The sequence below is a fragment of the Gadus macrocephalus genome, chromosome 9, assembly GCF_031168955.1.
Source record: "Gadus macrocephalus chromosome 9, ASM3116895v1".
Taxonomy (NCBI): domain Eukaryota; kingdom Metazoa; phylum Chordata; class Actinopteri; order Gadiformes; family Gadidae; genus Gadus; species Gadus macrocephalus.
The window spans coordinates 21,523,674-21,550,447 of NC_082390.1; the positions used below are offsets into that span (position 1 = coordinate 21,523,674).

Genomic DNA, 26,774 nt, shown 5'->3' on the forward strand with positions numbered 1-26,774 from the left:
TGCCATAGTGACAAAAAGACTGGCTATTCTAGTGGCCATCCGATTGACCGGTTTATCAGCCCATCAGGAATTAAGCTATTCAATGAGTCAACCCCAGCCTGGGGACTTGTTTTAATATATGTAAAGGCATGGTGCGGTTTGTTTGGGGCGATGGGCTCACCCCCCTGTTTTCCTTTTTCTGTTTTTTTTTAAAATAAAATGTTTTAGGTCTTTTTAGTTTGCATTCAAAATGGATGTTCAACTGTTCGAAATGTAGGCTAATAGGGCCTACTGATAATTTAAAAAAAGAATTAGGCCTGTTGATTGCCTATTTTTTCATGATAAAAAAAAAAACTTTGTTGACAAATCGCACCCTGTGTACAGGCTATCTTAATTCAGCGGGGTGTCTGATATCACCAACATCGCTGTTTAATGACTGTTTAATCTAACTATACACTAGCTACTGACGCAGCCCATTTTTTTTCAATATTTAGTCCAGTTTGACTCCCAACCTTTAAACTGGGAGTCAAGCAAACCAAACTATCCTGCCCCAATGTGTCTGCTCTCCTAACCTTCTCTTGAGGGTCAGAGCATCATGTAATGTTACAACTTGCATTGGAAATTTGTAGATGAAATGTGACGTGAGAAAATAAGGAAATAACTTTTCTGAAGATGCATTGTGATATTTATCCAGTTTATTCAGCCCATGATTTTATTGTTTTTGCTGTACAAATTGTATGATTGACTATGATTTTCCACATTCCTGATAAACATGCACGTAAAATAGATAAATAGTACTATTACTGCTTTTTGGGGCTTTTGACCTTGGTTTAACATGATGCCTGTTATTATCTTCCCAGTTTATTAACTGCCCTGTCTTCACTGCATTGCCCATGAGCCCTCTTGTCTTCACTGCATTGCCCATGAGACCCTGTCTTCACTGCATTGCCCATGAGCCCCTCTGTCTTCACTGCATTGCCCATGAGCCCCTCTTTCTTCACTGCATTGCCCATGAGCCCCTCTGTCTTCACTGCATTGCCCATGAGCCCCTCTGTCTTCACTGCATTGCCCATGAGCCCCTCTGTCTTCACTGCATTGCCCATGAGCCCCTCTGTCTTCACTTCATTGCCCATGAGCCCCTCTGTCTTCACTGCATTACCCATGTGCCCCTGTCTTTCTTCACTGCATTGCCCATGCGCCCCCTCTGTTTCCCATGCAACCTCGTTTTCAAGATGGATGCCGATTATTTCCAAAACCCTCTTGTTTACGTCAATGAATAATGAATAAACACGATGCCGTGGCACGTTAACACACATCAAACATCGGCATCTGGTTATTCAAACGCCATCGCATGTGTCTGAAACTAGATCCCGACATTCTGGAGATGATAACAACCAATTCTCACCCAAAACCCAGAAACAATACCAACAGCAACACGGAATGGCGTCCAGACAGGGGCCCCCGAACATGAATGATAGCAACACACCAACGAATTATACATAATTGATGTCTGAATTGGCCAATAGATGTGCGAGAAATTGTTGGTTCTACAAAAGTAACCAATCAGAAGATTTGTTCAGAAGTGGGTTGGCCAGTGTTGTGTTGTAATTCATGTTCCGGGGCGCTGCACTCGCCACCGTTTCCTACCCTGGTGCATGGCGGTCGGACAGGAGGACTCTCTGAGGTTAGTGTAAAGTGTGTTTTTACCCAGTGTGCATTACTCTACCGCCGTCACTGGCAGAGGGACTGGGACGGCTGTAGGGACTGAGTGGTGAAATGAGAAGCACACATCTGTTTAAATAAAGTCCTGTTGGTGAAGTCCCGCTGCTGATGTGAACATTAATGAGCTGATGGATCCCGGTTCTTGTTCTTCGTTCTCCTCCGTTCAGCGGAACGAGAGACTTCCGCGAACCCCAGATTGTGTTAGCATACATGTAGGGTCCTGTCTGACACCCCAATGACTAGGGTTGTTACGGACAGTTATACTATAAATACTGGAATGTAATACTTGGACTGCTGAAACCCCGCCGCATGATGACTAACCGAGCTATCTGTTAGCATGTGGCTAACGCCTTCACTCAGACGTTACATGGTGCCCCCAGACGTTACATGGTGCTACCAGACGTTACATGGTGCCCCCAGACGTTACATGGTGCTACCAGACGTTACATGATGCTACCTGACGTTAAAACATGGTGCTCCTACACCTTACATGGTGCTATAGTCGTTACATGGTGCTATAGACGTGACATAGTGCTGCCAGACGTTACATGTTGCTGCCAGACGTTACATGTTGCTGCTATATGTTACGTGGTGCTCCTACAAGTTACATGGTTCTACTGAACCATGTGGCTCTCAGCTGTCACCACGGTCCGGTCGGCACCAACTTTCTGATGCTTTAAGGGTTTTCTTGAGTGAAACATGTACACACGTCATCATCTTATGACCTATTGTTTGACCCCAGTCATGTTTCTGCGACAGTCGGAGATTACTAAAACAAATGAAACCACAAACAGAAAAAGTGGGTGAATAGTAAAGGCTTATGTTCCTCGGCCCATCCCCTGTGGCCCCCTGGGTACTTTGGGATATGTATCTAGATGTACATCTTTATAGATGGCTATCAATATAGTTTCATCACAAGATCAGTGTAACTTATAGAGCTGCACAAAGGCAGATCTCACCAATGCATGATGAGTCTCAAAAATTATACTCTTAAAAATCTTCCCTTCCAGTGCTAAAAGTTCGGACCCTCGGGATAAGGGTTCCCATGCAACCCAATGTGAAATTATCTCAAAATGAATGTCATACCTTAATTGAAAAATGAATTGGACTAGTACCGGGGGATTGGATGTTGAAGTATATAATGGTATGGTTGTGTCACGTTTTTACAGTGTGTGCTTTCATATATATTTCTGTCCTCTTCCATGTCGTCCCAGCTAAAGCATGCTCTTGGCCCAGATAAACCGGGACTCTCACGGCATGGCAGAGTTTCACGATGCGGACGGGCAGCAGGTTACTCTTTGTCTGACGGAGGCCGTGACGGTTGGAGGTGAGATCTTGAATCTCAATTAGCCTAAACTAGCCTATTTTCTGAACAATACGGTGCACAAATCACATCTATACAAAGCCAGTCCAAGCTCATCCATGTAATGGTTGTGCAGCTGTCTGACTGATAATGTCAGTCAAGGGATGGCCGCAGTATGAATGTTCAAGTTTTGAAATGTGTATATTGGGATCATAATAATAGGTTAAAACTGTAATTTGTTTACGGAAATATAGCAATAAATTTCATCAGGCCCAATAGACTTGAATCAGATCGGAGCTGTCCGAGCTAGCAGATGTTTCTTGTGTTCTGAAGATGGAGATCAGATGGAAAGCATGGACACGGTTAGCCTGCAGGCTGTCACTCTGGCCGATGGCTCTACTGCCTACATCCAGCACGACTCCAAAGCCTCCTTCTCAGATGGACACATCATGGACGGCCAGGTGATCCAGCTGGAGGACGGGTCGGCGGCCTACGTCCAGCATGTCTCTATGCCCAAAGCAGGTAACATCTGAGGCCTTGAAGGGGCCGTTCCCAGCCTTTGGTTTGGCTCCACCTAGGAGGCATGGGCTATTGGACAGAACAAGGCTGTCATCTCAGCTGGAGTTATGGGATTTATAAAAAATATAATCGAGTTGAGTCACTCTACATCTGGCACTGCATCAACAGGATTAATGCCCATCTGAATATAAATCATCAGGTAATTTAACAGATCCCTCGTGACCCTTTGTTGCTCACTGGAAATCAAACGTGCATAAGGCACGCAGGATTTTATTCTTGGTAGTACCGATTAAGATAATGAAAAATAATTAGTTACAAAATATTGAACAGTAAATATTGTGCTTCAGAAATATTTGTGCTCTATGCTTTCCATCATGTGTTTACATCGTAATGTTTTTTAATGTTTTGTGTTTTCTAGATAAACACACAGATTTTTTTTTTTTTTGTGAATGCCCATAGCCAGCCATTGTGAAGCAGGCAGAGGCGATTCGAAATTAGCCAAATACTTGAGACCGGACCAATATTGATAATTTTGGTGTTAACCACTTTATTTCATCCTAGACAAACCAGAAAGGGGGCTCAATGTTCAAACTACCGGAATTGTCCTTTTAAGTCGAGGGTTGAGATCCGCTGAAGTATCTCTCTCGTTCTGATAACTGTAGAGCAAAGCTGTGAGAATGTTAGTAACCAATGTTTCATGTTGTAGGAGAGGATGGCCTACACCTTGAAGACGGACAGGCAGTTCAACTAGAGGATGGCACAACGGCCTACATCCACGCCCCTAAAGGTATATGCCTAGTTAGAATCTGTTTGAACTCGTCCAGCACTTTATCTGCTGCTGCTTTCTTAGCTGAGTGCCTTTGGATCTTTACTCTGAATCAAAGCAAAGATGTCCTCATCATAAGAGGGGCTTCTTCGCTGAACATTTGAAGCAAAAACCGGGGGCCAAACAAGACTGGACGGTGTGGAGTGAAATGATATCAAACAGTCCTCCTGTACTATGTTCTTTAGTTGTGTACATTGCTATATTCACTTATTTAGCGCTGCTTTCCAATTAGTGATCACTCGAGTCAAGGATGATGTAACCCTGATGCCAAATATGGGCCTTCTTCCTCAAATTACTCTTATTTAAAGAACATTGAAGGGAGGATTACCACTGCTGCCTATCCATTCATCAAGTTGTCTATGGTGGGTTCACATCTCTAAAAAGGTTATATTAAATCGGTCTGGCAGTCTCTCCTAATACGGTCAACAGGAGTGGCATAGCTCTTGGACAGCTCTGATGAAATTCACTTGGTTAAATAAAATAGTAAATTAATGATTGTAATTTAATTTCCAAGAATGGTTTATTTAATTTAAATACAGTGTGAAGAAAGCGACATTTAAACTATCACATGCATTTTTACTATTACTATTTTGTACTCCAAACTTACTTGAAGTTACCTCATCAGGTGAGGCAACTTGTGCCAGATGCTTGCCTATAGGCTTTGGACATTGGGGATCGAACTCGGAACCCTTCAGCTGATGATCCCCCTAGTTATTATACTATCTGGCAAAGACTGCTAAGCTGGACCTCTCTCTTGTGTTTGATGGCTGTGGTGTCCCCCCCTCAGAGACGTACGAGCAGGGGGGCCTGCAGGAGGTGCAGCTGGAGGACGGCAGCACGGCCTACATCCAGCACACGGTGCACATGCCCCAGCCCAGCACCATCCTGGCCATCCAGGCGGACGGCACCATCGCTGACCTGCAGACGGAGGGCGGAGCCATGGACGCTGAGACCATCAGTGTGCTGGAGCAGTACACCACCAAGGTGAGCCCCGTCTGGCTGGCAGAGCAGGAGGCTGACTGCAGCCACACACACCGCATTCTGTGTTTCTTTTTTTTTAGGTTCCAGAGCGTTTGGTTTATGGAACGTAAGGAGAATTTCCACAAATATGGCAAAATTCTTAAATGACCTACTCTAAACTGAATCACATTTTTTTTTAAATGGGCTTAAATGGGCTTTGGTGAAGACATGGTATGAACCTAACATTTGGTTTGAATTTAATTGATATCAAACGCGTCTTATTAAAGTTATCTTTGTGTCCACCAGGTGGAGAATGTGGAGAATGCCCTGGGCCACTTCGGCCGAGCGGACACGGACAACAGCATCATGCGGGTACATGCATCTGCTTTTACTCAGGGCTCTACTCAGAGACGTGACGGTGGCACTCTGCCTGGAGGCTCCAGCACCACGGCATCTGAACTGTGTCATAGCTGCTGAATGGTCATAGTGTGGCCTCCTAACCAATGGTTTGCCCCATCAGATCGTGGTTCAGGGGCAGGAGAACCGAGTGGGGAGAGTCACGCATGTTGGGGAGAAGTCGTTTCGCTGTGAACACGACGGCTGTGGGAAACTCTACACCACTGCCCATCATCTCAAGGTGCGTGCGCGCGCATGTGTGTGTGTTTGTGTGTGTGTGATTGTTTTGCAAACTCGATTTAACTTGATAAGCTGAACTGCAACAATTATAAAAAAAAGGGTCCATAATATATTCATAAAACATTACAATGTAATGACCCTAAAGTTGATGATAAAACAGACTGGTGCTTTTCCTCAAACCTTGTCTTATAACCTTTCTCTAAATGATGTTGGTTTTGGGTTCTAAACCCTCACCCTGGCCCCCATCAGTAGTTAAGTAGCTTGTTCCTCCACTATCAGCACAAAGCATGTGTTGCACTGTTTTCAGGTCCACGAGCGCTCCCACACGGGGGACAAACCCTACATCTGTGAATACATCGGCTGTGGGAAGAAGTTTGCAACAGGTACCCTGTCTTGATATCATACCTTCATGTTTACTTAATATGCTTTTCACCCTAAACATTTTGAACGCCTGAGGTAAGGGAACAATTTTTAGGTAACGAGAAGTATAGCAGCGTTGCAGGTTGGGGTGAGTTCCTGAAGCCCGGTATTAAACGGGCCCCAAGTACAAATTCTTAAAGACTGTAGTGTCGGTAAGCTCCGTTGTTATCATTTCTGCTCCAGGTAAATTAAGAAAACATATTATTTATTATTGCTTATTATTTTATCTCAGCTACTCCGTTTCTATTGTGCATTACGATTTTAAACATTAGTCGATGATGCAGATTTGCTCTTCCCAATCCAATTGATATCTCTCTCGGTAATTTTAAAATTATTGAATTTATCTATATTACTGGTGGTGGTTAGTGAGGTTCCCCCTTCCCTGTAAAGCGTCTTTGAGTGTCTAGAAAAGCGCTATATAAATTCAATCCATTATCTTCTGTGTGTATTGGCCAATCTGATTTGTCTTGACACGATTGCGATTCAGCCTACTCATAGCATGCGCACAAACTCGCAGCCAGACACAAGAACTCCTTCTAATTCAAGAGCAGCTTTTTCTTTAATGACATAGAAAAGAAAGATTAGAAATAAAATAAAACTGAAACATATTTTTTGCATGCTTCCATATTGTGTTATAATGCAAGCTGCATTGATTATTGAATTGTTCATAGAAAGTCATATTTGTGACAAAAGCTGATGAAGAACAGTGTCTTGAGTACTTGACTCAAGGATTGAAATGCTAAATCCAATTTGTGGATCTAATATTGGGTTATTTCTGTGCCTTTTCAGGCTATGGACTGAAGAGTCACTCCCGTACACATACCGGGGAGAAGCCTTACCGATGTCAGGAGATTAACTGCAGAAAGTCCTTCAAGACCTCTGGAGACCTCCAGAAGCACACCAGGACGCACACAGGTCTTCGTCCATGGATATCAGCTTCTTCCTTTCCCATAGTAGTCATACTTTATTAGTTCATTATACAAGTTAGAAAACTGTCTTTGTTTGTTCTGTTTGTCTAAAGGTGAGAAGCCCTTCAAATGCCCTGTGGATGGCTGCGGTCGCTCCTTCACCACCTCCAACATCAGGAAGGTCCACATCCGCACCCACACAGGGGAGCGGCCATACTACTGCTCAGAGCCCAGCTGCGGACGCTCTTTCGCCAGCGCAACAAACTACAAGAACCACATGAGGATCCATACAGGTGAACAGAACACACTTTATACAAGAACCACATGAGGATCCATACAGGTGAACAGAACACACTTTATACAAGAACCACATGAGGATCCATACAGGTGAACAGAACACACTTTATACAAGAACCACATGAGGATCCATACAAGTGAACAGAACAAGACAACATGCTGTGACTTTATGAGGAGTGTTTGAGCGAGTCCTTCACAGTGGGATGTATGGAGCGCAATCTGGCCAGCGGTTGATGTGGATAGTCAAGGACAGGGCCGCTTCTGGCCGTTTCGGTGCCCTACGCGAGTGGGGGGGGGGGGGGGGGGGGGGTTGGGCCTCTTCACAACTAATATACATATATTTTTAATTCAATAATGTATTATTATATTATTTATTTTTTTTACAAACCTTAATTTTTGGTGCCCCCTCAGGTACTTAGTGCCCTACGCACTCTGCGTATAGGGAGCGGCGGGCCTGGTCAAGGACCTTCCTACATAATGTCGGTACTGAAAAGTATCATTGTTAGGTCGTAGCCATGGGGATAACATTTTGTGGCACCAAGGGCTCCAGTCCAGACTAACTTTATTGACTCGGAGCAATTTGGCCCCTAACCGAAAATGTAAGGGTCAAATTTAAATGTGCTTTTTCAAATTCAGTGTCGCATTTTATTGTGATTCTCATCTCTCCCAACGGTTTCCACGTGTGCGCGCATGCGTTCGACGAGCATGGAAGCGACAGTTTCACGGGAGTGCTCCCGTTTGTCGTGGCATGTGACTTGACAGTATGCTGCGACTCCTCTCTGCCCACTCGCCTCTCCATTAAGAATGCATTAGCAAGCGCGACAAACGCCTCCCTTGGGAAAAGCCCTTTATGGCACCTGAAGCAGCATCCTGCATGGGTTCGGGTACCCGCGGGATGAAACGGGTGAAAAATAATGTACTATGTCGGGTGCGGACGCCTGAACAGTGCGGGTCGGTCGCGGGTTTTGCAATTATTATTTTTTTTGACTTCTCCAGTCCTGGATATGTTATTCAGGAGCGGAGGAGTCAACTAAAACCGTCAACAGTGGATGATGTCCCTTTTTTGCACAGCAATCTAAAGTACCACGCCAAACACCAGATAGTGTAATTCCCTAGCGTTCCATCTAACGTCTCTAATTTTCCATCGGGTGCGGGTCGGGTGTCGATATCAATTTATAGCGGGTCGGGTGCGGAATGTCATTTTTGCTACTGTCGGAACACGGGTCGGATGGGTTTTTAAAGGTCCCATGGCATGCCACCAGGTGCGGTGTGATTAGCCGTTACAAGCCATTTTGGAAATCTGCCCCTTATGACATCACAGGTGGACGTGTCCATCTAGATGTGTAACGGATAGATGAGCAATGTTTGCTCTAGGTGGACACGCCCACCTGTGATGTCATATGGGGCAGATTTCCAAAACAGAAAAAAAATTGTTTGCTTGCTCATGGTTCAAACGGTCGCACGTAGCAGGTTGTGAAATCGTCTCCTTCTCAGAGACATTTACACGCGCTCAATAGTATCTAGGACCCTCCCCCTCCACACATTAGCCACTGACGGTGGCCATTCCCTATCCTTATCACACTCATTGCCCTGCTACAGATTCCGGATTCGTTGACACGGCCCTTCCTTGTTTAACGTGTGAAGAAAAAAAAAAGAGGGCAAATTTACTGGTCACACATGCGCGACCAGATGTCAAATACAGTCGCACACTCTCAAATTTTGGTCGCAAAAATAAACCATTTGGACGCAAAGAGCCCTTGGCACTTTCCTTAAGGGTGCCTACAGCTAGACTCAGCCATTGGGGATCCAACCTGTATCTTTCACACATGCAGTCTTTCCCTGTAATGTTCAGAAATATTTGCTGCATGGTGTCACGTGGGAACAGGGATTGATGTTAGGGTTGCCGCGGTGTGGACATTTTCACACCGAGTAATACGCTCGTGTCAACACCGGTATTACCGGTATAAACGGTATTAACTTTGAAACTATAGGTCAACCGCCATCTTCTCCGTCAACTCTCCTCTCACACTCGGTGACAGCGGCTGACAGCGCGCCAATTCTCGGCGTCTTATAACGTTCTATATATAATAGTATAATATAATTGTATATATCATAATATCACGGCCAAAAGCTCTGTGCGCCTCCGGATGGCCGTAGCGCGGGGAGCTCATGTAGGGATTGGGCATCGCGGGTTTTGTTTACCGGCGTTGCTATGGTTACCGGTCTTGTAAGGAAGCACGTCAATTCTCGGCGTGACAATTCTCCCGCACAGAGCAGAACTGTAGCCTATTCTACACATTTTAATTTTCTTAATTATAATCGTATTATTCATTTTTACTGAATTAGTTTTTTATTACTGAAAAAAAAACAAAAAAAAGAAACTCGGTGTTGCCGGTGTGCAACACCGAGTAATCGGTGTTGGCCTCAACACCGGTAATACCGTATACCGCGGCAACCCTAATTGATGTTCTTCGAAATCTCATCGGGCAATTTTCTACTCCTACTCTACTCTTACTACTCTTAGTACAGTTGTGTTGTAAATTAAAGTAGTAATATTAGTTGAAGAGGCACGTTGCATTACCGCCATTTGCTGTACTGTCCCTCAGCCCTTGATATGTGAAAGAGACTTAAGTCTTCATGGGTCTTAATTTCTTTCCACGTTGTCACTATCACCAACCCCCCAGGCGAGAAGCCATACGTGTGCACGGTGCCGGGCTGTGAGAAGCGTTTCACTGAGTACTCCAGCCTCTACAAACACCATGTGGTCCACACACCCTGCAAGCCGTACAACTGTAACCACTGTGGAAAGACGTACAAGCAGATCTCCACCCTGGCCATGCACAAACGCACCGCCCACAACGACACGGAGCCCATCGAGGAGGAGCAGGAGTCCTACTTCGAACCGCCCACAGGTCCGTGTTTGTCTTGTCTGCAGCTTTTGGATGACAGTTGTTTTAACCATGTTGAGTAGGGTCTCTTTGTTTAATCCAACACCACCCAAGAAAGCTATTTGGTATCACAAATTACTTGACTAACAACCGTCCTCGCTCTTTAGGAATATAAATCAGTTTTAATGCTTTTTTTATCTAAAATAAAAATGTTGGTGCCAATGATCCTAAGAAGTGGTGAAGGGAAAGGTCAAAGCACGTCTAAAGATTTTTATGATTTCAGACGCCATCGACGACCCCAATGTTACCTACACCACAGTGATGGAGGCAGAGGATTCTGGGTCGGAGCAGATGCCCGTGGAGACCACAGAGATCCTTGGGCAGCAGCAGCACGTTGCCCTGCTGACTCAAGAGGACGGAACCCAGCAGCAGGTGGGCTGCAGGGGTCTGCCAGGTTATCCCATGGTCTGCCGTGGTCTCAAGATTCTCAGAAAATAACTAATCTTGAAACCTATTCCATAATGGATTCTATAGGAGAGATTGTGTTGTGCTTCAACAAGTGATTTGATCTGCTATATTTACCTTGAGATGTGTGTGAATAACTTGTCTTCCTCTGACTCTTCATCAAGCTGATTGGATCTCTGATCCTCTATTTCTGTCCTCAGGTCAGTATCTCTGAGGCGGACCTACAAGCAATGGGAGGTACCATCACCATGGTAACCCAGGAGGGAACCACCATCACCATCCCCGCCCACGAGCTGTCAACGCAAGGGGGACACTCGGTCACCATGGTGACAACGGACGGATCAGATGGACAGGTAATGAAAACCACCCGTGCACCTTCCTCATTAGCAACCGTGCACCTTCCTCAAGGAGTGATAGATGACAAACCAATTTTATTCTTACAAAACTGCCAAGTTACCCTCTATGGAAGAACAACTGTTCCCAAAAAAGGCAAACTGAGCCAATAATATGTCCCTGCTCAGTACAGCGCACCAAATAGCGATGGATGACTTTGGCTACCGATCCAAAACCGCAGAAAACTATTACCTACTATGATAAAAGCAATGTTGTTGTTGACGTTACGGACCAGTGGACCCGGGGCTATACGGGGAACAGATGGCCTGTTGCTTTATCCTACAGCTGGCTTGACCTCGCTGGTATCAATGCACATGTTCCGTACAATCAGCACACAGGCAAAACAATTAGGGCTGCAAAATTCCGGGAATTTTCAGAGTTGGAAACTTTCCATGGGATAACGGGAATTTATTGGAATAAGCCGGGAGTTTACAAAATTAAAGGTTGGCTCTTAACAGGGGACTTAAATATAGTGGGGGAAAGTATATTTTAGCATAATCTTGACTAACGCAACCAGATTTCATGCAAGTAAACTTGAATATCTATGCTATTCCTCAATCACGCTAGCACACTGCTTACTGCAGGGCTATTGAGACCACGCCCCCTACAGGCACTGTGCATTCCTCCTACCTCCTGCACTGATGACTCCTAGAACCCTGGACCACACCTTTGAGCCCAGATTATATTTAACTCAAAATTCATGTTTTTGTTCTTCAATGAAGTAATAAAATAATTAGAACTTGTTAGAGTTCTACTTGCAAATAAATCTGCTAAAATAATGTTTTAAGTTTTTGTAGTCTTTTAATAGTTATTTTATAGTGTTATTTTGCATGGATTTCTACTTATTACCAAAAAAAAAATATATATATGCTTGGATATGATGCAGTTAGATTAAATTACCCTAAATTCCTAGTTAATTCCCATGATTTTCAGATTTTCCAAAATTCCCAAGCTTAACTTCCAATGGTGATTTACCGTAAATATTACGGAAATTTTCAATCCCTTTGCAACCCTCAAAACCATACTGGACTATTGATAACATGTTCAGGGAACCAAACTAGGCCATGGTGTAAAACATGTCTATGGCTCAATATAAACAATGCAAATCAAGTCCTGTCAACACTGTTGCCAGTAGAAATAAATGTTCAGTCAATTAAAGTGCGTCCTTTGTCGCACATTTCAAACAGTTAACAACTTAAAGTTCTATTGGTAGGGCATTGTAGCTAGAATAGCTTAGCATTTAGCTTGCATTGACTGTAATATGTGTGTTGTATACAAGGTATATACTTCTCAGGCACTCTCTCACACCTCACAAGGTCCAGGCGCAGGAACACGCAGGAAACGGCTGCAGGAACTGGGCACAACATTGGTAGATGAGCTGACTTTAAATAACCCAAAAATAATCGCACAAAATAGAATGTAAAAGGCCATGAATGTACATGAGCACAATAAAGACATGAATAGAACGGACTTACCGGAATAATGTGTAGGGGTGGGTGGTAGACGAGGAACTTGGCTCTCAACGAACAAATCAAGGTCCTTGTGCTCTGTACCAATGCCCTTGGGCTGTGGAGTGCTCTGAGGGTTATTTCTCTGGTTCCACTGACTTTTGCTGTCTAGATGAATCTTTGTGCAAGTTTTCAATTAACGAGAGCACTTTTTTAAAATAGTTATTCTAAGCTCTACAAATGGAAAATAATTTCATACAAAAACATGCCTTGTTTTGAAACTGTCATTGGCAAAAATGGGAGTCCACTGCCCTGTACTACAAACCGTGATTAGTGGTTTAGCGAGGTTTGTTGCGCTCAAAGCCTTGGTTAGCTGGGACACAAAAGTCGCTCTCTTTTAGCATATCTGTAAAATAACCATGGTGACTTATGCTATCAACCAAACCTGGTCGGGAGCAGGTTTTCAGCTAAGACAATCGGGTTAGATCGGCGTGCGCAGCTTCCTAGCCCCTTCTTTGACATTGTCGTCACCATTACTGGGTGTTCCCGTGGACCTCGGAGCCCGTATTGAAATGGGTCTCTCTGACCGAGGCTCTTTCGGGACAGATCCCTTGGCATTGCCTGAGAATATTCTTTATAAGAAATACAGGTTCTCATCAGAAGGTATTCGCTATTTGATCGCCCTTGTTGGAACTTATGTAAACAATGCTTACTGTTACGCAGTGTGTCTCCGTGAAAGAGTGGAGGTAGCGAGTCAGTCTTCAATTTCTGCATGTGGGGTTCTTCTCCCCACCGCTGCGCATTTATGTGAAGCTTAAAAAGTCCCAATTCATATGTCCATATTGAATACTTATTCACTAAAGGTTATGGAATTATATTTGTGTGCTTATTTTGAACTTGAACCCAAGACCGTGCTGGCACCACGTCTATGAGGGTGAAAGGCCTGAAGATGGACCGGTGAGATTTGAACCACAGTCGCTGGTGTTCGGGTCTTACAATCCACTACGCCACTGCCGCTACATCGCAGCGGTTGAAAACATATGGAATACATTTCTTACATAAGGTGTATTTAAAGTGAATTCCCTAAATTATAGAACAAGGCAGGTTGGACGTTGCTCTTGCATTTTGAAATCATCAGTCTATTAGGATTAATGGCGAACAATTCTGTAATTGGCAGTTATTTTTTAGACAATATGCAGAATCATTTAACTTCAGCGTTTTTTTGACAGCACGCCTCCCTAGCCTTATTAAGTGCAATTTTTTTGCCCCCAGCTGTTATCTGATATTTGAACTCCTCATAGGAGTTCATTATGACAATCTATTCCTATTGTGTGAAATATACTGCTCTTGATCTATCCATTTTGTAAAGGTGACTAAAATGACGCAATAAACGCCCCTTTCATCGGGACGTGAATTGAACCTAAAGCGGAAAACCTGGATTGACAAATCAAATCCTTTGTGAACTTTGTAGTACCATTTACCTCTGAGAGTTGCGTCTCTGTCGACCCAGGTTTTCCCAAGAAAGCTGGGTATGTTCAACGAGGTGCGTAGTACAGGGCACTGGTTTGTAAGTGTCTAGAAAAATAAATATATTTTAGCTTTCATTGGTTGATGTTATTTGTATGATATAGATTTCTCTAAGTAACAAATCCAAATCAAACTGATCCCGATTGATTTCTAAGGAGTTTCCTGTCTCCCCAGGTGGCCATCATGACTCCTGACATGAGTGCGTTTCAAACGGTGGAGGAGGGCGGATACAGCCAGGAGCACAACGTTCACCCAGTCACCCTATTGGCCACCTCCAATGGCACTCACATCGCGGTCCAGGTCAGCTGAATGCACTCAACAACCAACCTAGGACAGTAGACTGTCCTAACTTTAATGACCTATTAAAGAACTGAACCAGTCTCAAGTGCCATAAGGATAGTACTGGGAATTACGGTAGAAATAAGTATCAGTTCACTCAGGATTAACTGGAACTACTGGTGGTTGGTTCTTCTTCAGTAGGTTGAATATATTAAGTAAGAGGACATATTGGTTTAACAGGTCAGGTTATCTGTTCCTCTGATCTGTGTTGAAATGTAGGATTGAGTTAATTACTGTTGGGGCTAGAGGCCCACGCATGATAATCTTGTGTCAGCAATCCATTCCCAGTTAAACCAGTTGCTAACGAGGTATGTCCTCAGTGGTCTGGTGGGTGTTAACTATGTTGTTGACCAAAGGTTCAACAGTGAAGTCACAGGGATTACCAAATAATCTCATTTTAATATCCTCCTCATCATTGCCCCACAGTGCCTCTTTACCAGATATTTACTAGGGATTGATTTGATTATCTTATTTACTTTTTTTTCACACCCCAAATCTTATCCAAAGCATCATTTGTGATTGATTTCTGATTTTGTACCTGTCCCTCAATCAAACAGCCCTATGAGTAACGGTTCAGCTGAAGATGTACTTTGTACCAGAACCTGCTCCAGGCCCTTCTCCTCGTACACATGACATGCTGTAGACATACTGAAAGCGTCTAGAATCACTCTTAACCACACTTAAGGGGCTTACCTGCTTTTATAAAACTCTTACTGAAACGACTACTAAAAATTACCCTATAAAAATAAAAGTAAGAAGAAAGAAGAATGGTTACCAAGCAAGAAAGGCTCGCCTACTTTGAGATGGCGGTGCATTAATACAAAAAGAGTTTTGTTATGCGGTCCCAGGTGTGTGTTTATTTACAACACACTACACCTTTTAGATCACATCAACACAAATGTTACACAGGCCCCCCTCCCTGTTCTATGTCATGGAAATCCTCTTCAAAGCTCTGCCCGAGGAGCATCTTGTGACTGTCAGTCAAACCCACCATCCCTCTGCCCAGCGAGAAGCGCCTTTGTCCCTTTGAAATGCTAATGGTTACCTCAACACTGATTACATGGAGTGCGGATTTGTCAGTCATATGACATTAGATTGGTCTGAAAACTGCCCTGCTGCTTGACATAATGGTTGCTAGTTATTTACCAGCGACTAAACGAGTGTTGTCTTTGTGTTCTCTCCTCAGCTGAGTGACCAGCCCTCGCTGGAGGAAGCCATCAGGATAGCCTCTCGGATACAGCAGGGTGAATCCCCCGGCCTGGACGATTGACCCCAGCATTCTGAACTTTACCATTAGGATCCCACAGAACCCTTCTAAGTTGACCTAGAAGGAAATTTCGTCTTCCTCCAAGTTTTCCACAGCTTAGCTTTTATGTGTACAGTATTTTTTTTTGATAACTGCTGTTGTGCTATGCTATTTTGTTCCTTTATCCAAAAAAATATTGGAGAGGGGAATGATGCTTTCTAATGTTTATGGTGCATAATGCACACTCTGCAATGTACAGATAATGCTATTTCTAATTAAAACAAAAAAAAATATGCAATGGTTTACTTGTTTCTTGAACTCATTCATCGCATGCATGGTGTTGTATTCACTTAACAATGCGTGTAAGCAGCTTATACACGGGTTATAATAGACCTGTGATCACATCACAAAGGTGAAGGCTTTTGTTCGCGCCACATTGAAGAACCCATCACCGGTGACGTAGTACGTTCCAAACGTCCTTGGAACGCCCATCTTTCAAACTTTCAAGCCGCGCTCCTATTGGCTGAGAAATACCACGTGACAAACGGTCGCGGGAAGTATGTTGCCACGCGCGTGATAGGAAGGAGCAAGGAACCAGTTATTCATAAGTCGGTTTGGTAAACATTTCAGTCAACAGACTTACGGACTTCTTAACTTCTTGTGGAAATACGACATTACAAGAGAAGTTGCCGGACCGCATTTCCTGTGCGGCGACTAGGGGTTCTCTAACACAAGTATTCCGCTGTCCTGGTTCGTGTTTCGGAGTGGATGGGCGTGTTTTATTACTCAACATGTCGGCCAGGTCGTGGATTAAACTTTAAACTGGTTTCTGGACGATTCGTTAAAACGTATTTTATTAATCACAACGTAGTCTTACGTTAGCAACCCTGATCAAAACTCTAAACCGGGTTCTGGAGTGTTCGTTAAACCGTATTTTATTAATCACAACGTAGTTGTGCGTTAGCAGTCCGGATCACCTTGAGTACCGTGAGATCAGGTCGCCAGGAGGCGGCTGAGGTCGGCTTTACCCAGAACATGTCGGGCTACGGGCGCCCTCGGCCCGGGACGCCGTCCCCCAGGACCCGGCCCCTCTGCCAGAAGCTTCGCTTCACCTCTAGCGACGGGGAGGACGATGAGGCCATCGAGGACGTGAACAACAGCACCGGGGCCGAGTCGGGCTTCACCGAGCTGGACTCCCCGATGCATGTGCTTCGGGACGCCGGGGAGAAGCGTCTGGAGGGCAGCCCTCTGAGTCCGCTGAGCCGGGCCCGAGAAGACGACGGAGGGCTCTGGGACGAGGAGGGCTTCGGCTCGCCGTCCTTACACTCCCCAAGCAGCGTTATCTTTGCAAACTGCTCGCCTTCTCCGCGGAAGAGTTCTCGTCTGTTCTGCGGGTCCCCAGAGCCCTCCTTCGTCCAGGACGAAGCGTCCAGCTCACCGATCCCGGACTGTCCCGACACCCCCCCGCACAAGACCTTCAGGAAGCTCCGGCTGTTCGATACTCCCCACACGCCCAAGGTTTGTATATTGCACCACCACTTGAACGACGTGTATACGTTTTACCACTCATAAGGTCCCAAGGACTTAATTTATTCCAAGTGGTCAGCTGGCTGGTCGTACGATGCAGATTTTCATAGGTTTTTCTTAAGAAGCATTATTGGTTTGATAACGAGTATCGACCCCATGACCTACTTTAACTTCAAAAGTCCTCTGCTTGCATAACGTCGACGTCAAGGAGGTGTTTTGTGTCTCGGCATGACTTTTGGAACAGTAACGTTACTGTCATCCAATTTATATGACATGCCCGTCAAAAAGTTTGTTTGCGTAAAAATACATTTTGAATGGATACAGCTCTGAGCAATAATCCGACTTTATGTGTTGACGAGCTGGCCATGTCTCTTCAGTTAATAGTATCCTGTTAATATTCAAACACTATCCTGGGCTATTTGTAACGACCATGTTGTCCTCCTCCAGAGCCTGCTGTCCCGAGCCCGGGGCTCCAGTGGGGGGCCCTCCAGCCGGAGAGTGGCCCTGTTCAAGAACAACGAGCAGGCCGGGAAGGCGGCCACAGACGGTGGTGGCAGGAGAAGCCAGACACCGCTGGTCAACTTTAACCCGTTCACCCCTGACTCACTTCTCATCCAGTCGGCCACGCAGCAGAGAAACAACAGAAAGCGAGCTCACTGGAACGAGTATGTCTCACACACTCCCATTACCACATAAGCGTCACCTTTACCCAGCAGAACACCTTGTTTTTACAGAATAGGCTGAGACTGTCGCTAGATGTTATCTGCAGTCACACTACCACCCATGATTTGAATTGCAAACACCTCTGCCATGTGTCAACATGTATTGGGACAACAACATCGATTTCCCTGCCTTATAGTAAAACCTTTATTTTTTTTATGTAGGCAGGTTTAAAGTCATTGTTGTTGTTGAAAACAGAATCATCTAAGCCCGTTTACTAGGCTGAAATGGGGTGAAAGGGGTTTGGCCTGAAACAAGACCTCATGGTTATTAGTGAATTCTGCCATGTGCTTGTGAAACCCGCTCAGTGCTGTCCTCTGCTGGACAGAATCTTTAACAATGATCTCTATTGTTGTCCCTCCAGCTCCTGTGGGGAAGACATGGAGGCCAGCGACTGTGACGGGGAGGATGACATCGTTCCTCCGTCTAAGGTAACTTTAGGCTCCAGTGAGTTGGATGACTTAAGGCTGTGTATTCCCATTGGATGATACTAGTGGAGATGACTGAAAGCTCTGTATTCACATTGGATGATACAAGTGGGGATGACCGAAGGCTCTGTATCTCTTTGGATGATAGTAGTTGACAATACCACCTACATGAATGAACCAGTCAGAAAATGTAATCAAGCTTTACTAATTGCAATCACTTAGAATTTGTAGTCATTTTAGGTGTTCTTCTAGTTTCTACCCCCCCCCCCATATAGTAGTGCTTGGTGAAAAAAGGTTAACAATGGAAATTGTATCGTGTTATCTATCGTTTTCTGTGGTTGAATTATCCAGAAAAATGAACTATTTGACCAGGTCATACTTTATATGCAGCGTGACTATGCACCAAAGGTATTATTTGTTTATCCAAAGTTCAATACAGCCTACAAATGGGAAGTCTGTGGCATTAGGACAGTGAATTCAGTTCTCATTTTAGTAAATTCTTGGTCCCTATTGTGGATATAGACAGGCTGCTCTCCGTAGACCGTATCACAGGCAAAAACATGAAGAGATTGAAGTGTGTTAGGTTAAATCAGGGTTTAGGGCATAACATCAGCGTGGGCTAGTCTAACTTTCAGCTTCTTAAAGAGGCAGTAACTCATAGTAGAAAGCTGTGGTGTGTGTGTGTGTGGATCGTTAAGCAACGTCTGAGCAGCAATCTATTTAATGTCCATGTCATCGTGAGGGTTTTTTTACGGACACCTATAATTTAACGCTGCGGTGTGTGCGTGGTGCATTTCACATGCAACAACGCTCAGTACTACACAACGACGGTACTAAAGAAGTATCACAAAGTCGGCATGGTTCGTAACCATGGGGGTAACACGCCCCCCTCTTCCCTAAACTCAACCCAAAACACCTTTTATTAAATCTCAATATTTAAAATAAGATTGTCGTAATGGAATGGAAATTTCCTCTCAATCGATATGATAGATTATAAAGCGATACAATTATATCAATTTTATCATAGGTTCATCCACTACCCACCGAATCCCGATAACTATAATAGTTTAAAACTAAACAAATAGTTTCTGAAGTCCATGTTTAGAGGGTGTTTAAATGGTGCTAAGAGATGCAGGTCCCCAACAGAGGGCCATAGGTTCATGCTGCCATCATGCACATAGTGGAGTTTGAACCTAGACCCTTTAGGCTGGGAGTTCTCTACTGATGAACCGGTTGATCAGCCACCGATCAATAGCAGCGATATTCGCCCAAAAGCCTTGATCAGTGATTTGCCGAACTCGGAGGCCGATTATGTGATTCAAACTACTGTGCCTCGGCGCTGCCACTAGGTTCAGTCACCGAGACGGTGATGATATCCTGCTTTAACGCAACTCATCTTGACTCACAATGAAGGCAGGATTCACTTAACCATACAAAGAGCTTCTGTTGATCCGGTTATAGGATGCAAAAACCAACCTGCATCTCACCAGCCTTCATTCTCCCCCTGGTTTTGTTTTTTTATGTAGGTTTGAGCTAAAAGTAGTAAACCTAGGCGTGTTGTTATCCGCCCTTGTGGTTGGTTTAAGTTAGTATCTTTAACCTGATGCCACCTTTAAGCTCCACGCTTAATCACAAGTCACAATTTTCCAAAAACCAATACCTCATAACGGCGTTGTAGCGGGTCACCCGGTCTGAGCTTGCTTGCACCTTTCATGGTCACAGATGTCAGGAAGAATTGGTGTGTAACGCCGAATACAGTATACTCTTCCTTTGCTGGTTAGTTATATTTTATTCTCAGCGTTCTTGCACTGTCAAACATGCCTGTCTTATTTGAAACTTTTTCCCGGCATGGTCCTCGAGTTTACACTGACCGAGGTAATATACCGTCTTGATTTCCCACCCCAATGCCACATTCTCGAAATCTACACATATTGGGGGTTCCATTTTCTTGTAAATGAGATTAGCCGGCATTGCGGTACCAGGGGCAGGACTTGGGTAGAGGACTTTGTAAATAGTTCTTCTCTGAATCATGACCTTGCAATGTTGGTGATTTTGCACACATAATAACTCTAAAGAGGTCTCCCTGTGTAGTAACGACCAAAACATCAGGTCACATGTCCCGCCTGCTCCAGTGAACCAAGAAAGCCGGTTCCTTGAAGAAGGGAGAATTTACCCCCTCGGTTTTACACAGGCAAGACAGTCAGTACTAGGGATGGGCACGAGTAGTAAATTCCAAACTCGAGTGATCGAAGGAATTCCTCGAGGATCAATGAAGTACTCGTTTAATCAAATCAATTTTTAGAATGCAACGCATCTGCAGCAGCAATAGGCCTAATGATGAACGGCAATATTACCAACCAAACATGTAATGCTTATTTTCCATCAAAACAGTCAGAGTTATCAGAGTATTCATTATTTATCTTTGCAAACGTTCAAAACACATTTTCCTTACAAAAATAAATATGCGTCTCACAATTTAAATCACGTCGAACCAAGGCCGGTAACAGTTTAAAAAAAACAAAAACGAAACAAGTAGCCAAACCATTGCAAATAAAACGGCAGCAAATGGACTATGGAAATACTCAGCGTTGTGATCTTCTCTACACGGCCGGTATTACAGCTGCGTCTTGCGGCGGTGAAAATAGCCGACACACTTGGTTGCTGCGGGTCTGCTTTCCCGAACTCACCGTTGTGTTTCAGGAGCATATGTTGCCGCATAGTACTTGTAGTACTCTGGTAGCTCGATTTCGCTTGGCATATTTTACATTTCACCTTATGATGTCCTATTTCTTTAAAGTATTTCAATTCTTCGCTGCGCTTTGCTTTAACCGCCATCTCTTAACTTTTTGAATTCTGGCGTGCCTGCACACGGCACGGCACGTGCCACACAGAAATTTGATACATTTCATTTGCTTTGTGCCCACGGCATGCGTTAGTGGTGCCGCACAGAAAATTTATACATTTGCTTCAGAAAACTGTGTGTGTATATGCAAACTCGAGTTTGCCTGTCCACCAACCGAGTTCATTTGTAACAAGGAGTACTCGAGTAATCGATTCCTCACGCCCATCCCTAGTCAGTACGTTAGCATGCACAGCTTAATCAGATCAAGGCCATAGTTCGATTATGCTCCTCAATCGGACAACTGCAATTGTCCAAGTATACATGGCAGTGAGAAAATCGATTAATTGGCCAAAGCATTTCTTTCCCCGGTACGATAGGTGGTGCTGTTCCCATTTCAACTAGTGGTAATAGAGCCACCGGTTGACCTCTCTTACATCACTAGCAACGACTAACTCAGGCGGCCGCAGCATTCGAGAAAGATGTTTTCAGTAGACGGCTGTCAGTTCACTTCGGGTCCATGTCATTTCTCAGACGCTCCATTGTTCCGACCTCACGGTCAAATGAGGACGGAACAATGGAGCGTCGGAGAAGTGGACCCAAAGTTAACTGAGAGCTGTCCCGCATGCGGCAACAATCCCTTTCTCCTCTATGTCGCGTTTCAATATGGACTTCAGAGAGTCAAGGATCACGGCCCTCGGGAAAAGTCCCGAGCATGCGTAGAACGCAAAATCCGAATCCATGCATTCCGACCCGATACATGCACACTTAATTCGACTAACAATCGAATAATATGTGTGTCTTAATTAGACTATGAGTAACTCGAATCGATTATAGTGTGACTAAGGTGTATGCATGCATCTTAATAATTCACTCATAGTTGGACTTACCAAATAATTAGATTTTCTTGAGGGTCATGTTAACGCACTGAGTGAAATTGTAACATCTGCCGAGCAGCGACCGTAACTGCTTGGCAGTGTAAAAATACCTTCTGAATGGTTGTGTGCTGCTGCTAGCACACTACCTGCCAATCAGCGGAGTATGTGGGAGGGGCCGACTAGTGCCAATCGATGTTAAGGAGAGTTAATGCAGAACGTACACACTACTTACTGTCTAGTTGGCAGTAGTCTTTGCGGTGTGTTTCATTACAACTTTTCTGCCTGATGGGTGCAGCCCTTCACTAGACTATCAAGTCCCTCTCTGGTTATGTGAGTCTAACCGTGTCCTGCTCTTTCTCAGAGGATCACCATGATGGAGAGCAACATGATGTCTCGCTACATCTCAGAGTTCCACGAGCTGGAGAAGATCGGCTGCGGGGAGTTTGGCGCCGTCTTCAAGTGCGTGAAGAGAATTGACGGCTGCATCTACGCCATCAAGAGGTCGAAGAAACCTCTGGCTGGATCTGTAGACGAGTAGGTTCCACCTACATCTCCTTTTGTGTTCATGGAGTCCTTCTTCAAATAAGGATTTCCTTAGCTCTACTGATTATTTGGTTAGATTCGTATTTGAAGTAACAGTCTTTATTGTGCATTATTAAGTACTTTATAAGTGAGTTTTGGAAGGTGCGGTTTATAATAGTAGGGTTAAGCAGTCTCCACCGCCCCTGTCCACTAGATGTCAGTCCCTGAGCCCAGACCCGAGGTCCTGTCAATGACCTGTGTCTCCACCACCTCCTCCACTGCTCTACAGGCAGAACGCCCTGCGGGAGGTCTACGCCCACGCTGTCCTGGGCCAGCACCCCCACGTGGTGCGCTACTACTCGGCCTGGGCAGAGGATGACCACATGCTGATCCAGAACGAGTACTGTAACGGAGGCACGCTGTCGGACATCATCTCGGAGAACTACCGCCGGCTCTGCTACCTCACAGAGCTGGAGCTCAAAGACCTGCTGCTCCAGGTCACACGCGGCCTGAAGTACATCCACTCCACGTCCCTGGTCCACATGGACATCAAGCCCAGTGAGTGCCTCAACGCTCCACCGTCCTCACTCGTATGTCTCTGCTAAATGAAGAACTGGGAGAGCATTCCTGCCCAGCCTGATGTTATACACCTGTGTTATTGTAATTTACATTATTAGAGTGGCCGCCAGGTGGTATCTATTATATTGCGTATTGTTTAAAAACAAATGCAAGTTACTCTTGCTGTATAATTAACAGCATGGGCTGAATATATTGCGGGCAGTATACCTGAAGCACCTAAATGAGGATACATGGTTGACATATAAATATACCAGAACATCCATGAGAACCTTCCTAACCTCTTGTAATGTGTACCTCTAGGCAACATCTTCATCTCACGGAAGTCTGTTCCCAGCCTGGACGAGTGTGACGAGGATGATGATAACGATGCCATGACGACCAGTGTGGTTTACAAGATAGGGGACCTTGGTCATGTGACTAGGGTGAACAATCCCCAGGTCGAGGAAGGGGACAGCAGATATCTGGCCAATGAAATCCTCCAAGAGGTACATTTTGTCATGTTTTTCTACGTACCTCTGCTCCATGTTAATACAATGCCTCTGAGAGAGGACATGTTGTACATGTATGTCATCACCTGTGTTCTCCGGCCCCAGGACTACAGTAACCTGACCAAGGCGGACATCTTTGCACTGGCTCTGACTGTGCTCAGTGCCTCGGGGGCGGAGCCGCTGCCCACCAATGGAGACAAGTGGCATGAAATCCGCCAGGGGAAGCTGCCCGCCATCCCCCAAGTGCTCTCTCCAGAGTTCCTGGACCTCCTCAAGGTAGCTCATCTCCCAAACTGTTCTGCTCTTGGTTTGACCAATGAACTGCTCTTGGTTTGATGCTGGGAAAGGGTAACTGCACTACTATGGTGTGTTGAAATCACTATAGCATAGGAACCTAGAATCCGAATTCACTCAGAATAACCAGACTGGACAAAGCCTAGGACAGCCCAATCCAGTTTGGATTTATAATTTTGGGGACTATTGGGGAAAGCTACCTAGCAAGGGCAGTTTGCATTAAGATGAGCAACTGCCCAATTGCCTAATCCATCCACACATTAGTGGTGCAGAGTTAGAACCAAAATCCGGGCTAATCTAAATCTGGACCTGTACAATATCAACAATTAACCTGGGGTCTTGATCTGACTGGTTGAACTTGATGTGGATGGAGATGTTAGGTTGTAATACCTTGTCTGCTCCTCTTCCAGCTGATGATCCATCCTAAGCCTGCCAGGAGGCCGTCGACCTCTGACCTCATCAAGCACCCTGTGCTCCTCACCGCCGCCAGGATGAGTGCGGACCAGCTCCGGGTGGAGCTCAACGCTGAGAGGTTCAAGAACGCCCTGCTCCAAAAGTACGTTCACCCTACCCAGCGGATTAGGATCAACTAGAACCTCTGGGGCCCCAAGCAGCTGACATCCAGCATTCATCCAGAGGCTGTAGAGCGCTAAAACCAAGCCAACGTATTTACTCTGTCAATATGGCCATCTTATGCCCGCCTTTTGCCCGGCATGGTCCGCACGTTTACACTGATCGAGTTAATATACCGGCCTGTTTCGCACCCCAATTTACCCTCTTTTTTTTCCTACACGTATTGGGGGTTTCATTTTCATATATATGCGGCTTTGTGGTTCCAGGGGAGGGACTTGGGTAGAGGTGGGGCTGCATTGTCTCTACAACAGACACAACGCAGCGATATCAACATGAGTTGTTCGATACCGCATGCCTCTGAATCTAATCGAAATCGTATCGCGGCAGACTTTTGATATCGGCAAATATCGTACCGTTGTCCAATGAATCGATTAAATATCGTATCGTGATGAAACCAGAGATCTACACCCCTAGTGTTTTCTGTCTGCGCAGAGTTTTGATGCTGCTCCTGTCATCTCCTGGGTGTTGCTTCATTACTCAAGGAGGGGTATGCTGAGAGTCATGGTAGCCCATTGGGTTTATTGTTCACTTCTTACTTAACTCCTTGCATTAACACGCCTCTTTTACCTCTTCCTCAGAGAACTGAAGAAGGCCCAGATGGCTAAAGCAGCAGCAGAGGAGAAGGTTCTCTCCACGGACCGGGTCCTGACCCGCTCCACGGTCCAGGCCAACCCCAGAACCTCCAGGCTGATCGGCAAGAAGATGAACCGTTCAGTCAGCCTGACTATCTACTGAGCAGCCTCCCCTTCACCGTCTTTAAAGGTCTTCAGCTGGAGACCGGAGTGTGTTCAAGTCCTGGTAGCGGGCTGAGGGCCCAGGGTACGTGGTCGCATTTGGCCGGGTCCTCCCTGGGCCAGGCGCTTCTATTGGGTTTACCACTTTCTGAACTGGGGAAGGGCCTCGCATTCAGCCTGCTCCTTGAACGCCCTGTTCTTCTCTAGGTAGTTACTATACCTACTGTTCCACAAGGTTCGACAGAGCACCAGTCTACATGGACTTCCTGCAAGAAAGACTAACTGGCAGCCAGTCAGTGACTTTTGAAGCTCTCTTCGTCGTGAATGTACTTGGCCGTGAGCACCTTACTGCCTGTCGAATGCCGTATGCTGGGGTTCAGCATAAAATAAGAGCACTTTGTAGGTGACCAGTGGATCGCGCCACGGAGAAACAAAGAAGAAAGGAACCCGCTGCTATTGATGTGTTGTCTGTCCGGAGAGGCAGGGTCACTTAGGACGTTTCCAGATCGTTTGGCTCTTACTTTGAAGTAGCAGGAATCTAGTTTCCTTTCCGAGTTATGTGGTGCCTGAGGACCTCGGTGTGTCCTGTCGGTACGGAGTGCTCCTGGTTCCTGAGAGCGGCCCCCCCTGCCTGTAGCATTAGGACCACCTGGTCCCTGGGGCTCGTTCACGTTCATCACTTTGTTCCCAGAGGGCTGGTTTTCACACTTTGCTCTTCGTTTTTCTTTTGTTCTTGTTCTTGTAAACGCTAACAGAATCTTGTTATAACCTGTAAATATTTCCTTCCAATAAATTCTCCTCCAGACTAATGTCGTGGTTCTGCTTGAGTGGTTTATTTTGTTGGCTCACCAGATCAACTCTCAAATAAAACCCAGCGAATGCGGCGAGTGCTATAGTGCAAAGTGAGGTTGAAAATATGTTTTGGTAAAGCCACATAGTTTAAGACGTAAAGAAATATTTAAACAATGTAGTAATCAATGTAAACAATAAAAGGGTTCCATTTAAAAAAAAAAAAAAAGGGATACATTTGAGATAAACATAGAATACCTGTAGCTGAGCTGTTCTGTGTGTAGTACGAACTTTGAAAAGTATGTTATCGACCTTATTCCTTCACATCTAGTTAATCGAAATAAGCTCACAAAATGATGAGGCTGACACCGTTAGATTCCTTTGAGTCTTGGCTTAAATCTAGTATATCGTTTGTTATCTACACGACGCGAGAAAGATAGTTCAAGCATTCAAACGATCGACTTTCC

The 26,774-nt window shown here is 45.0% G+C and overlaps 2 protein-coding genes and 2 long non-coding RNA genes across 4 annotated transcripts; 3 read left to right on the forward strand and 1 right to left on the reverse strand.

Annotated features, from left to right (window-relative positions):
* Positions 1 to 1,524: 1,524 nt before the first annotated feature.
* znf143b (zinc finger protein 143b) lies at positions 1,525 to 16,757 on the forward strand. The gene is made up of 15 exons (XM_060061428.1): positions 1,525 to 1,663; positions 2,916 to 3,028; positions 3,338 to 3,526; positions 4,230 to 4,310; positions 5,137 to 5,333; positions 5,616 to 5,681; positions 5,830 to 5,946; positions 6,253 to 6,328; positions 7,155 to 7,280; positions 7,387 to 7,566; positions 10,255 to 10,482; positions 10,742 to 10,890; positions 11,124 to 11,276; positions 14,466 to 14,591; positions 15,817 to 16,757. The coding sequence occupies exons 2-15, from the start codon at positions 2,923 to 2,925 to the stop codon at positions 15,898 to 15,900; spliced, it is 1,878 nt and encodes a 625-aa protein (XP_059917411.1). The 5' UTR covers positions 1,525 to 1,663; positions 2,916 to 2,922; the 3' UTR covers positions 15,901 to 16,757.
* On the reverse strand, positions 7,562 to 10,032 carry LOC132464825 (uncharacterized). The gene is made up of 2 exons (XR_009527358.1): positions 7,959 to 10,032; positions 7,562 to 7,848 (listed from the first exon to the last, which is right to left on the reverse strand). It is a non-coding gene; the product is annotated as an uncharacterized LOC132464825 (long non-coding RNA).
* On the forward strand, positions 11,283 to 13,570 carry LOC132464824 (uncharacterized). The gene is made up of 2 exons (XR_009527357.1): positions 11,283 to 12,912; positions 12,954 to 13,570. It is a non-coding gene; the product is annotated as an uncharacterized LOC132464824 (long non-coding RNA).
* A 154-nt stretch (positions 16,758 to 16,911) lies between the features above and the next one.
* wee1 (WEE1 G2 checkpoint kinase) lies at positions 16,912 to 26,327 on the forward strand. Its single transcript, XM_060061430.1, has 9 exons — positions 16,912 to 17,394; positions 17,851 to 18,068; positions 18,488 to 18,554; positions 22,630 to 22,802; positions 23,080 to 23,348; positions 23,670 to 23,854; positions 23,963 to 24,133; positions 24,562 to 24,707; positions 25,363 to 26,327. The coding sequence occupies exons 1-9, from the start codon at positions 16,912 to 16,914 to the stop codon at positions 25,517 to 25,519; spliced, it is 1,869 nt and encodes a 622-aa protein (XP_059917413.1). The 3' UTR covers positions 25,520 to 26,327.
* The last annotated feature ends 447 nt before the right edge of the window (positions 26,328 to 26,774 follow it).

Coding starts and splice junctions, on each gene's coding strand:
- wee1 (XM_060061430.1), top strand. CDS start 16,912: ATGTCGGGCTACGGGCGCCCTCGGCCCGGGACGCCGTCCCCCAGGACC. Junction 22,803..23,079: donor CTGGCTGGATCTGTAGACGA/GTAGGTTCCACC, acceptor ACTGCTCTACAG/GCAGAACGCCCTGCGGGAGG. Junction 24,134..24,561: donor AGTTCCTGGACCTCCTCAAG/GTAGCTCATCTC, acceptor CTCCTCTTCCAG/CTGATGATCCATCCTAAGCC.
- znf143b (XM_060061428.1), top strand. CDS start 2,923: ATGCTCTTGGCCCAGATAAACCGGGACTCTCACGGCATGGCAGAGTTT. Junction 3,527..4,229: donor TGTCTCTATGCCCAAAGCAG/GTAACATCTGAG, acceptor TTCATGTTGTAG/GAGAGGATGGCCTACACCTT. Junction 5,334..5,615: donor TGGAGCAGTACACCACCAAG/GTGAGCCCCGTC, acceptor TGTGTCCACCAG/GTGGAGAATGTGGAGAATGC.